At 40.4% G+C, this 13548-nt stretch overlaps 1 protein-coding gene across 2 annotated transcripts in view; it reads left to right on the top strand.

The window, feature by feature from the left end:
- The window catches only part of gmeb2 (glucocorticoid modulatory element binding protein 2), a 79380-nt gene extending 66079 nt beyond the window's left edge, over positions 1-13301 (top strand). For both annotated transcript variants that reach the window (XM_078236488.1, XM_078236487.1), the window contains exon 10: positions 10093-13301. In XM_078236488.1, the coding sequence (XP_078092614.1) occupies positions 10093-10745 (653 nt within the window). In that variant the 3' untranslated portion in view covers positions 10746-13301. The remainder of the gene's footprint in view (positions 1-10092) is intronic.
- The last annotated feature ends 247 nt before the right edge of the window (positions 13302-13548 follow it).

The raw sequence follows: 13548 nt of genomic DNA, 5'->3' as shown, positions 1-13548 counted from the left end.
CTGCATTGCCTTTAGAGGGCCACTGAAAAACTTGTTTTCTTCAATTGTGGAAGAAATAATAGCAAATTGGATTATTATCTAAATGGAAAGAAATTACAACATGCTGCTGTGCAGAGGGACCTGGGGGTCCTTGTGCATGAGACGCAAAAACCCAGTCTGCAGGTGCAACAGGTGATCAAGAAGGCAAATGGGATGTTGGCCTATATCGCAAGGGGGATAGAATATAAAAGCAGAGATGTCTTGCTGCATTTGTACAGGGCATTGGTGAGGCCGCAGCTGGAATACTGTGTGCAGTATTGGTCCACTTATTTGCGGAAGGATATATTGGCCTTGGAGGGAGTGCAGAGAAGGTTCACCAGGTTGATACCAGAGATGAGGGGTGTTGATTATGAGGAGAGACTGAGCAGATTGGGTTTGTATTTGTTGGAATTTAGAAGGCTGAGGGGGGATCTTATAGAATCCAATAAGATAATGAAGGGGCTGGATAGGGTAGAGATGGAGAGATTCTTTCCACTTAGAAAGGAAACTAGAACTAGAGGGCACAGCCTCAAAATAAAGGGGGGTCAGTTTAGGACAGAGTTGAGGAGGAACTTCTTCTCTCAGAGGGTGGTGAATCTCTGGAATTCTCTGCCCACTGAAGTGGTGGAGGCTACCTCGTTGAATATGTTTAAATCACGGATAGATGGATTCCTGATCGGTAAGGGAATTAGGAGTTATAAGGATCAGGCGGGTAAGTGGAACTGATCCACTTCAGATCAGCCATGATCTTATTGAATGGTGGGGCAGGCTCAAGGGGCTAGATGGCTTACTCCTGCTCCTATTTCTTATGTTCTTATGTTCCAAAATAATTTTGTTATCTTTCTTTCAAGTTTAACTAACAGCTACCACACACCTCAGTATTTCTTTATCTTATGATATTCTATCTCTTCTGACCTCATATGGAACTCTTAACATTGTCTCTGATTTTAACGACCACAAAAGCGTTGTTTTATTTGTGCCCAGCATTTCTTCCCTCCGTCACAATTAACTCCTTATCAGCTAAAGTTTGTTGAGACTTGAATACAGCTCCAATATATGGGAAGCTATTCTAACAATGCTCCCATATTGCTGGATAAGATATAAGAAAAAGCTTGTCATCTGAAAGGTACACCCTATCTGCTCTCCATCCTTTAACTTCAACTTTATTGCAAACATCAACATTATTATGTCACCTCTACTCACTCTCAATGTCTTCAGTGTGAAGTGCCATGGTGTATTTTACTAAATGAAAGTTGCTACATTAGTGGAAATGGTTATTGCTGACCCAATTCTCTAAAGAAAGCATTTTAAGCAACCTGTCTTCTATTTGTGTTAAAACAACACTTCCCTCATAATCCACTTTTCTTAATTCATTTTCCCAGATTCACAAAACTATGAAACTTATTTGTTTTAATATTTTATTGTTCTTATAAGTGCTTCACATAAAATGATACCAGGAATAAGTAGGGACTAGAAAAACTAGAGCTTGTTTTACAATAGAGAAAGTTAAGAAGAGAGCTGATTAAAGTATTAAGTTGAATAGAGAAAATATATATTTCCACTCATTGCTGACTTGGTAACTAGAGGACATGAATTTAAGATCATCATTAAATGAAGAAATGAAGTGGTAAAGCATTTTTGTATATATGCAGAGGATTGTTGGGACAAAGATGTCATAACAGGAACAGTGCTGGAAATTGAACTCGTAATCCTATTCGAGAGAAATTTGATTAATATTTGAAGAAAAATAAATTCTTCTAAATGAATACAGATTTTAAAAAGAAATGGAGGGAAATCAGGGGAGTAGGACTAGTTTGTTAGCTCTTCCAGTAGGTTGCAACTTGTAATGGTCTGAATGGCTTTTTGTGGCTATTGGATTTAATTATTCATCTGTCTTTTCCTCTTTTCATGTCTGTTGATGAACTGCATTAAGAGCATTAGTACACCAAACTACTCAATTCAAAAAAGACAGAACTGGAGCTAGAGCAAGAATGGAACTCCTGTGCATATGGGATTGTTGTTCAAATTGTTGTGCAAATTTGGTTCCAAAAATAACATTTGTTGAGATAAAGTAACTGCCAAATAAGATACTGGATGAATGGCTAAGGCTCAGTCCTATCCAAAGAAGGAAAATAACTTTTACCCCACAATATACAAAAGACTTGCATTTATTTGGTAACAAGATGTAAACTTTATTCTGCATTCACCTACGCCACCACATGCTTCGTCCTTTCTTCACAATATTACTTCATTTTTTTTCAATCGTTGAAATCTTGCCCCCGACAGGATCTTACTGTCCTGCCAATAACACACCCTTGCCACAGGTTTCCTGGCAGTGAGGGGTGCATTGAACGGGAAACCCCGTTGACAATGGCGGGACCATAAGATCTTGCTGCCAACGAGCTATGCGCTGCCTCCCACTGCTGCCAAATGCGCTGCAGAGAGGAAGAAAAATCTTGCCCAATATCTCAGCTCTTCATTTTAACTCCTCAACATAGATCTTGTATTTGTTTAATGTGAAAATTGGCATGCAATTTGTTGTATGTCAGGAACACAAATATCAGACTCAAAGTTCTGACCATACTCCTTTTTGTGGTTGGTTACTTGCTACTTGTTGACATGCTGATTCTAGTGATTTTTGACTTTTAAAAATTAATAATGCGACAATCTGACTAGGTAAATGAGCTCATCCAAAACTTCTGCTGCTCTTATCTTAACTTGCACCAAGTCTCACTCACACATCATCCCTGTGTTCAGTAGTCTATGTTGACTCCTGTTCTGGCAAACACTCCATATTAAAATTCTCATCCTTATTTTCAAATTTATCGATAGCTTTACCCCTAACTAATGTAACATCCTCGAGCTCTACAATCCAAAATTTCGGTGCTTCTCTAATTCTGGCCTCCTGCAAATTTGCTATGTTAGTCTTTGTTACATTGGTGGCCATGCCATCATTTTGTTCTTTAAGATACTGTTAAGAGGCTACCTCTTTGACCATGCCTTTGGTCATCTGTCACAATATCCTTATATGGCTCATTGTCATTTTTTTTTGTTTAAGTCAATCATGGATTCCAGTTCATCTAATATGATGATGATATGATTCTATGTTAACAGAAAATTCAGGGTAAATTGCAATATAGTGCCATTTTAGAACCATTACTGACACGATTTACCTGACATATTGTTAATAATCAGCTAGCTAAGAAACCCTGTGTCAAAGTCACATCAGCAGTAAATGTAAATAATCATTTACATAATTGGAATGTAAAAATTTCAAAATATCAAATTGGAATTATTAACCTTTTATTTCATCTGTTTCACAAGGAAGTAGAAGCAAAAGCCTTAGGAGGCGATCTTACCGACTCGTGTGATGGGCGCGAAGCCAATTTAAATATTCATTTGGTAATTTAAATATAATTAGTGAATCTCGGACGCTATCGTCTGGGCTCACTTGACATGACCCGCTAGCCAGTCGAGCTCCTAACCGGTCATGTATGATCCTCACCAACGGGGACCAGACATGATAACTTCGTCGGTGGGACTGGAGGCCATTGAAGACCACTAGGTGGTCGGGGGAAGGGCTGAGGAATGCCCTTTGGCACCCTGGCACTGCCCACCCAAGGGGGCAGGCCCATGTTGGAGGCTCTGTCATGATGGGGGGAAGGCAGTGGGGTGAGCTTTGTAGGGGAGGTGGAGAGAAGGGGTAGTGGGGATCGGTAATGACCCAGTTGGGGGGTGGAGGGGTTGGCGATGTCTGGGGCAGCCATTGTACTCTGTACGCTGTTTACACAATATACTGGAAGACCGGGACACCTGCGCCATGACGCACCTAGAGCTCAGCAGGTGGCTTCCTGGGGAGAATAGGGTCCGGCCCTCCCACTACGAGAATCACATCTGGGCTCATTTTCTTTCTATGTGCCATACGATTGTGACTGGGAGCTTGTTCAAAAAATCGGCACTATTCCCTCCCATTTTCACTCTTGTTCGGCATTTAGACTTTTTTGGTAAGATTGCTCTTCATGTTTCCAGCGTTTTTACAAAAGCTTCTAATTCTGCTTTTGAATTATTTGTGGTTGACAGAAATTCATTTAATGAAGTCAAGGGCAGACTTTTCTCACCTTTCTCCTTGCCAACACAATGGGACAATTAGTGGATCGGAAACTCATTGAACCCTTCTTCAATGGGCTTTCCTAAAGTTCTTTAACTGAACCATGGTATTACTATCCTGCTTCCATGTTCCTTCTCCAATCAGGGAGGGCACTTGGAATGATGTGCCAATTCTTTCAAAGGAAGAATTTCTAATTAAAAGGACTACGGCATGGGTTGCAATGGCTCACCTGCACATGGATTTTTGGGACTGCAGGGCTCTTACCTGGAGGTCCTGCAACTCTGAGAGACTGAAGTGGGGTGATCTTTCCCAAGGACTGGAGGAAGAGGACAGCCTCTCCACCAAGTAGGTGTGGATGGAAATGGCTGAGGAAATCAACAGAAATGTGGTTCCTTCAAACGGGAGGTAATCCACCAGGGACCTCAGGAGTGTGGGAGAGGTGAGTAGAGTAACAATTTTAGGAACTAGGCCTCACACTCTGACTTTTCCAGCATTCTCCTGCACAGCACTCCTCAGAACAACGTACCTTTCAACTCCACCTTTGCCTCTCTCGCTTTTTCAATTTCTCCAGGCTCCCCACATCCCCATCTGAGCTGGCAACACCTATACTCACCCTCATTCTATTGCGCTGTCATTCCTATGCCTATAATCTCTAGTTCATCCTCCACAAATGTTGCCCATCCCTGCTACCCACACAAGTCATTGCTAGCACTTGTAACTCTCTGCTTTCTTTCCTTGCAGAAGCAAGCACACAACAGAAGAGGCAGAGATCTGTGGGTGGCCTTCCAATGTGAGGCACATTGATGGCTACTGACAATGCACGACCACCTGCTCAGCTGGGAAGGAGGTCTTGTTCCAGGAGGCTGCAGTTATCAGCAACACTCAGCCATGAAACCCTGAGCCTCCTGAAGTACTGATGTTCACATCTGTCAAGAGAGCTCATTCTCAGCCTGTAAACCCTGAGTTGGAGGTCTCACTCCTTGGAATTGGACCTCTTTGTCCATCTCCTCTGTCTTTTGTAGCAGGAAGTGGTTGAGGACAAAGTTCTGGTGATGCTCCAGTTGTTGCTGGTGCTATTGATGTAGCTGTTGTTGCTCCTCTGCTCTTTCTCATTGGTGTGGAGATGCCGGCGTTGGACTGGGGTAAGCACAGTAAGAAGTCTCACAACACCAGGTTAAAGTCCAACAGGTTTATTTGGACCAAATAAACCTGTTGGACTTTAACCTGGTGTTGTGAGACTTCTTACTGTACTTTCTCATTGGTGCAGGGTAGAGCTGAATAAGCTACTCACATGCTGTGGAGAAGGCTGGCAGTGGGGGAGTAAAGCTGATGGTGAATGAAGTGACTTGCAAGAAGTAGGTAATCACTTGTCAAGCACTGATTGCCTTTCAATGGCTTCAGCTGTTCCGTTTCATTGTTCATATACTTCGCAACCAGTGTGTTTCACTGAAATTGTACTTCCCATTGTGCACTCACCTTATGGACCGTGGAGAGTTTCACACAGCTTGGAAAATCAGTTCACTGCTTGTTAAATGCTGAATCCTTGGTTAAAACAGAAGTTAATTTATCATTATTAATAGTTAAAGCCTTACACTACAGCTGCACACTTAATTCCCTGCATGCACCCAAACAAGCCTCCTGTTGCCAATGAAAATTCCCCCTCCCCAACTTCACCCCTCTCCACCAGGTTGTCACCTAGTTTCTCATCAAATGGAATCAATGTCGCTAGTCTTGCTGTCCAGCAGAGCTCAGAGCAAAGGATGTTGGATTTTTTTGGTAAATTCAGATTAACCAGACATTAATTTTGTAACTACTTATCTCTGAAATAGCTAGGCCTTGCTTCAACTCTTGGCCCTTACAAGAGAGAAGATAGGTCTGCAGACCATTCACATAAATCATGCACTCAAAATGAAGACAACTACTTCTCTGCTGTATTGATTTACTATCTACTTACCTTTGTCAGAAAAAAATAAATGTGTATTTGTACATCAAATTTGTGTATGTATAGTCATTGTAGGATTTATCTAGTTTTCAGTTCCACTTACAACCACATGTGCATATCAAATTTGTGTATGTATAGTTATTGTAGGATTTATCTTGTTTTCAGTTCCACTTACAACCACATGCAGGTGAAATGTTGATCAGTTTTCATGAACTGCCTAAAGTTTGTGCTTTGGGTCACTTAAAAAGTGATACCTATTTTATTAGCAAACACAGGTCTGTAATAAGGAGTTAGATAAAAATGAGAAAGAAATATTTATCAGTGATGTTGCATGACATCTAGAAAAAATCATTTTGGAAGAATGAGTTAATAATGAAATTTTTGGTTATTGAAAAAAAGTTTTTTGTCAATATGTAAATTAATTTTATACTGCTGAGCTGATTTGAACCCGGCTTTGTAAATTTGTAATTCTGTTCCCCTATATTTAAACGTTAAGGCCTAAATCTTCCAATATGGGAAGAGGCCTCGACTCAACTTACATCTCTAATATGCCTCTGGACCCTGAGGAACTCCTAACCTGTGCATACCTGCGGTACTTACACAGGAAGTTTAAACTTCCAATAACCGATTTTATCCTGCCTGGACTGCTCCAAGATTCCCATGACAGGGTGATTGGATGGCCAGAACCATGGAGGCTTCAGCTGTTTGCCCTGTATTTTGTACAGAGATTTACTTAGAACTATTCCTAGCAGGTATAAAGCCAGCTGAGCAGCATCATTCTAAAAAATCAAATGGAGTGTCAAAGCACTTCAGCACCCATAATAATGTATACTTCCCCCCCACCCCCCGGCAATGATCACTGCTTCCCGTCAATAGTGCTCAACCCCTGTCCTGTAGGCTCTCAGCCACCTCATGACAATATTCACACCTCACATTCCATCCCAGCAATGTTGACTTGCCTCCCAGCTCACCAGCTCTCCCTGCCCCACCCAAGGGCAGTGCCCTCAACCTCCCGCAACCTCTTTTTTGACTCATCTTCTGGAATCCATGGCTCCTATCTAGCAGCTGTCAAAAGAGTTGGCTTTGTTGGGGTATGCGGGGGGGGGTTGAGTGTTTTCATGGGTTCAGGGAGGGTGTTGCACACTGTCGAGGGTGAGGAAAGGGAGTGAGCACTATCAGGGTCGGTGGAGGTGGGGTAGCGAGAAAAGAAAATTATGCTTTCTGGAGGTGAGGGAGAGGGGTGCCGTGAGGGGAAGTTATGCAGTGTTGGGATTAAACCGCTCCGTTTAAAAACAGTAGAAGTCAATGAACTGAAGACAGGCCTTAGGAACATGTCTTCAGTTCATGATGAGAATGGGCATGATTGCACTAGGATTACAAGCTTGACCGTCCAACTCTGTTCATTCCTGCAGGAGCCGGCACGGAAGGTGCAATGGCTCTACATTAAATTGTTAAGTGGGCAATTCAAATTGCACTCAGTTTGGGTGGTCCCTCTCTGACATTGACTGAAAGATCTGGACTATAATAGTATAGCTTCATCAGCAAGAGGGAAAATGTTGTGATTAAGCAATTGTGAATTGTTCCAAACATTTCTTCCTAAACTGATAACATTTCTTCCAAAACAGTTTTATGACAGTGGGTTGGGCCACATGCTTGAGGCCCTAAGTGGACAATTAATGCCCAATCTAAGGCCTTATCATGCTGCATCTCCAATTTAACAGGTGGCGGGAGAAATCTGCCCAACATGTAGCCTGGCAGGAACTTTGTGGGCTGTTGGGGAAAAGGCTGAGGATGGCGCCTCCTTCCCAGGTCCACATGCTAATTAGTGTCCCCCCCTGCCCCCCAAACAGTTTTGCCTCTCCATGTCCATCCTCTTATTCACCCCCTCCAAAGTCCTGTTTAACATGCCCACCTCCCACCATTCCTCACCAGGCTTGCCAATCTAGCCGTGGCAACATTCTGGATACTTGGTATTGGACCATACATGATTCCTCTTCCTCCTAGAACTCCTGCAATACTGACAGTTGTCAACCGACCCTGGTGTGACACAGAGGTGCTGGCTTCTGATTAGCTGGCAGCTCTATGAAGAGGGTCTTCACCTTGAAGTCAGATGGAAGTTGCTCCTCATGTTAAAGGGCTGAAAAATTAAAGCAGGACAAATGGAGGCAGATTTGCCCCCAAAAGAATGAGGGAGCTCGCCCTTGGCAAATTTGAATTGTTGTGACAATGTGCACTTTTACGTGTATGTTGTAGTTTGAAACTATGGTAAGCGATGGTATTGGCTCCAACTTTATTTCCATCACATGGCTGACCAGAAAACTCACCTGCTGTTACCACCTGCCATTGGCATATGTTGGAAGGATTTGCACGTTGATATTCAACCTGTTTGGCTGCACCCTCTATGGAACATGCATTCTTTTGCCATCAAGTCCTGGTGTGGGACTTGAAGTGGAGATGCCGACGCTGGACTGGGGTAAACACAGTAAGAAGTTTAACAACACCAGGTTAAAGTCCAACAGGTTTATTTGCTAGCAAAAGCCACACAAGCTTTCGGAGCTCCAAGCCCCTTCTTCAGGTGAGTGGGAATTCTGTTCACAAACAGGGCATATAAAGACACAGACTCAATTTACATGAATAATGGTTGGAATGCGAATACTTAAAGACTTGATTAGCTGAAAGTATTCGCATTCCAACCATTATTCATGTAAATTGAGTCTGTGTCTTTATATGCCCTGTTTGTGAACAAAATTCCCACTCACCTGAAGAAGGGGCTTGGAGCTCCGAAAGCTTGTGTGGCTTTTGCTACCAAATACACCTGTTGGACTTTAACCTGGTGTTGTTAAACTTCTTACTGTGGGACTTGAACCCAGAGCTTCTGGCTCAGAGGTAGGAACACTGCCCACTGCACCACAACACCTACCAGACCTTCAGCAAATAATCCAGCTCAGGCAATCCATTCATTCTTTTTCAGTTAAATAAAGTGGGATTTGATATAAATAGCAAGTAAATAGCATATAACTCAGACCTGACTAAGAAGTTATTTGATGAATTGTGGTTGTGAGATAGTCATATTGTGAAATTATTGTGAGCAAACAATATGTGTAGTTTAGTCCAAACTAAGGGTAGAAATGATTTTGCCATGTGATAATGTCACAATATAACCTGCATTTTGTTAGGAAAAATACGCCTTGAAAAATAGAGAGTATAAATGGGGTAGAGGAACAAAGGGATCCAGGGGTAAAGAACCACAAATCACTAAATGTTAACGTGGTCATCAAAAAAACAAACTGCACTGCTTCATTTCTGTAGGAATGGAATTGGGAAGCAAACAAGTTATACTAAACTTGTACAGAACTTTGGTTAGACTACCCTTTGAGTATTGTACATAGTTCTGATTTCCATATTAGAAAATGAATATTGAGGTACAGCAAAGGTGCAAATGGGATATATATAGATGATATCAGATCTTGGGAGGGTACACTTATCAGGAAAGATTTAAGTCTGGACTCTTTTCTGTAGAAAGAAAAAGAACAGGAGTTACCCGATCAAGGTTTTTAAGATCATGAAAAGTTTTGATATTGCAGATACAGAGAATATATTTCCACTTGTTGAGACTAAAACTAAGGTGGCAACTAAAAGATAGGTAACTATAATATTCAGTGAGGAATTCCAGAGAAATGTCTTTACCCAGAAAATATTTTGAATGTGGAAATTCCTAGCACAAGGAATAGTACAGAAGAATAGCGTAGATGCATTTAAATGGAAGCTTGATGAACACATAAGAGAGAAAGAATAGGTTATGTTGATAAGATTAGAAGAAACAGGATGGAAGAAATTTCACGTGGAGTATATGAATTGGCTGCGATGAATGACCTGTGTTGTACTATACATGCTGTGTAATTCTACATAGAGTACTGTGGTAGAAGGCTTGTAACAAAGTTAAGATTTTAAGTTTTTAAATTCATATCTTTGTATTTTATTGAAAGGCGTCAAACATTTCTGTTTTGCTTTATATTTGTTTTAGCGTTGGAACAACAATGTGATGAGCATCGTAAACGAGCCAAAGAATTAAAGCACAAATCCCAGCACCTAAACAATGTTCTCATGACCTTGACTCCAATTGCAGCAGCACCTCCTTCAAAACGGCCTCGCCTTACAAGAGCAACATCTGGACCAGCAACAGTGGCAGCTCATATGGTCACAACATCACAATCAGGCCAGATTACCTTGGCTTCTGGAGTGCCTCTGTCTCAGCTAACAAACATAGGAAAAATGGCAACTCTATCCACCATTCCAGTCTCTGCAGTTGGCAAGATTTCACCACACACAGCAACGTTTACTGCCACGGCTTCACCACTGATAGGAGGATACAGTGTTCTGGCATCTTCAAGCTCAGGAATACCTAATGCAGTTGAGATCCACCCAGATGCATCCAATCTGGCAGTCCTGAGTACGGCTGCCATCCAGGATGGTAACACAGTGTTGAAAGTAGTCAGCCCAATCCAGCTGTTCACTACAGTCCCTGGCCTCAATGCTGCACTCCATAACACTACCCAGATGGCATCTGTAGGAAGTACACTTATGGCTGTACCATCTTCTGAAACCACCACATCAGGAGAAGGACACACCACTATACAGGTAACATCAATAAGCGAAGAACATGAACAGAAACCATAGCCTCATGTTTTGTTTAAAAGACTTGTTGCTACTGAATGTAACTCTTGAGAACAATACAAGGATTCTGCTATGCTATGGTTGAACCCATGCAGCGCCACCAAGTGGTAATTGGTTAGAATGGAAGCCGCAGAATCATGGAGCAGGAGCAAGTGTCTCAACTCTTTTTCAGACTTTGGCTTAAGTACAGAAATAAAGACATTTATCAGATATGCTTGGTAGAGTTGTTTATAATGCATTTTACAGAGCTTTTCTGCACTGTATTTTGTGTGCTTTAATACCTAATTACACTCAAAATGTTGTCTTGTGGTTGCTTTAAGAAACTATAATTGACTATTAATGGCAGTTTTACTTTACAATAGGTGCTCTCACTGTTTTCTAACAATTATTTTACTGTATTGTGCTGTTTGGATAATCACATGATTAATACGGAGAATTTGTAAATATTTGGCTGTTGTAATTTGTTTACAACTCAATATTGTACAATCTGCATTGTATTTAGAATAAGGCTGATACATGATTGCAAAGATGTAGGATTTTGTCACAGATGAAAGGCAAACCAGGCAAATGGGTACATTATAAGCAAGCTGATTCGTTTTTTAAAATGGATTTAAATACTATGTGTAAAAGAATTATTGCATTTGCGCTTTAGTGACAGCCACGTACAAGGTACCATTTTTATTCACGGTGAAAATGTGGTTATTTGAATGTATGAGCTATACAAAACAAATCTGATGTAGTCGTGTTTCTGTAGCAAGTTATGCTTTTCACATCATATACCATTTTTTACACTGCTGTATGTTTATTAAAATGATCAGATCAATACTTATAAGCTAAGCTGGTAAAAAGAAATGAATCAGAAATCATTTTACTATCACTGATTTTTCTTTCTCCCACATTAAATTGAAATCATATATTCATGTTCAGCATTTTTGAACTTTCTAATTTTTAAAGAAATTGTTACAAGTGTGTGCTCTTATTATAGTCTATACTTTGTGAAAAGTTTACAATCTTTTAGCTGAACAGTATCCTAACTGTTTAAGCTTAGGCCTGTCATATTTCCTTTCACACCAAAATTCGAACTTTTTTTCTCAACATACAAAAGTATGCAAATTATGAGAATAATGATCAGTCAGTTTATGATTGGAGGATAAAATGTTGAATCGAATCCTTTGACTGAAGATAGGTTGCCTGTACTCACTTCTGTAGTACGATAAGTGAAAATGTCTTTGTGACTATTTCTTTCATAATTGAAAAGATTTTTAATTCCTTCCTCACCTCCTTATGGAATCATTTGTTTACTACAGTTAAAACTGTGGGTGATTGCTCACTTCCTGAGCTGCCTCTTAAACTGTCTGCGATGAAATATCTGAGAGCAGTCTGTAAATAAGATGGTGTTTTTTGGGGGGAATAGATTTGACCTGTACACATCACCTTTTCACAGTTACTGAGGCTGAGATTAGTAGCACACGATAGGAAGATTGCTGGCACAAACCCATATTCTACCACACTGTATTGAATAATAGATAACCTGGGAATCAGTGATAAGATGATCTGGGTCTCCAATGTTGATCATATCAGCTGAACCCTGAGATGATATTACAGTCTAGAACTCGTTTATTTTATATATACTATCTGTATATGAATTTTCTAGGTAGTAAATGTAAGTTTTGTGAGTTTTTAATCAGGGTTTGCTGAAGATTACCAATGCTTCTGGCTGATTTTCAGGAGTGTTTCACGTTCTTGGCAATGTCCAAAAATAGGATCTTTAACTCCTTTATGAAAATTATTTGTAATGAATGACAGGGAAATTCTGTGTAATCTTTCGATATTTATCTATTTCTTTGTTAGGATTTTTGTTCATTTTTTAAAAAAAAAATCCAATCACTTTTAAGTGACAAGTGTATTTGTTTAATGTAACTGCTGCAATTTGAATGGAGTTTTCATTTCTTACAGCTTTCAGAATACATTTTGAAACAAAGAAAAAGGGATCTTGATTTGCATTTATGTAGCGCCTTATCATGTTGGACTATCACAGAGCGCAATCTAGTTGATTAATTTGTTTGGAGAGGGTGGCAATTATCTGAAAGGTGGGGCGGGGGGGGGTGGGGCATCCTCCTTGAGGGATCCTTTCCTGACAAAGCATGAAAAGGAATTGCGTTGGCTAAATCTGACTGAAGATGTTGGGAAATGAGAGACTGATGATAAAGAAAATGGGATGTTATTGTACAAATTGTGAATGCTGCAGAATAAAATAACTGTATGTGAAATTAGAATGTGAGCAAAAGTGTTTCAGCTGAAACTTATTGCGGGGGGGGGGGTGCTTTAACATTTTGCAAAGAAAATAAAATTGTGTAACATAGAGAATTTTTGCAAAGTATCCATTGCATATTGGTTCTTGGTCTATATTTGTGCCTGTTGATTGGTTTACATGCTGTTACTGTATTGTACTAGTTTGTCTGTGGCAAAAAAAATCCATTTTCCATTTTGTATAAACTTTTACTGGCATAAATTGGGTATCTCAAAGTGTTGAAATAATAAAAACTTTGTCTTGCTTTGAAAGAAATGCAGACTTTGTGGGGGCAAGACTAAATGGATATAGAGTCATAGAGGTTTACAGCATGGAAACAGGCCCTTTGGCCCAACTTGTCCATGCCGCCCTTTTTAAAAAAAATTCCTAAGCTAATCCCAGTTGCCCGCATTTGGCCCATATCCCTCTATACCCATCATACCCATGTAACTATCTAAATGCTTTTTAAAAGATAAAATTGTAACCACCTCTACTACTACCTCTGGCAGCTTGTTC

Source organism: Mustelus asterias, chromosome 20, assembly GCF_964213995.1.
Source record: "Mustelus asterias chromosome 20, sMusAst1.hap1.1, whole genome shotgun sequence".
NCBI lineage: Eukaryota > Metazoa > Chordata > Chondrichthyes > Carcharhiniformes > Triakidae > Mustelus > Mustelus asterias.
This window is presented reverse-complemented; position numbering and strand designations above follow the sequence as displayed.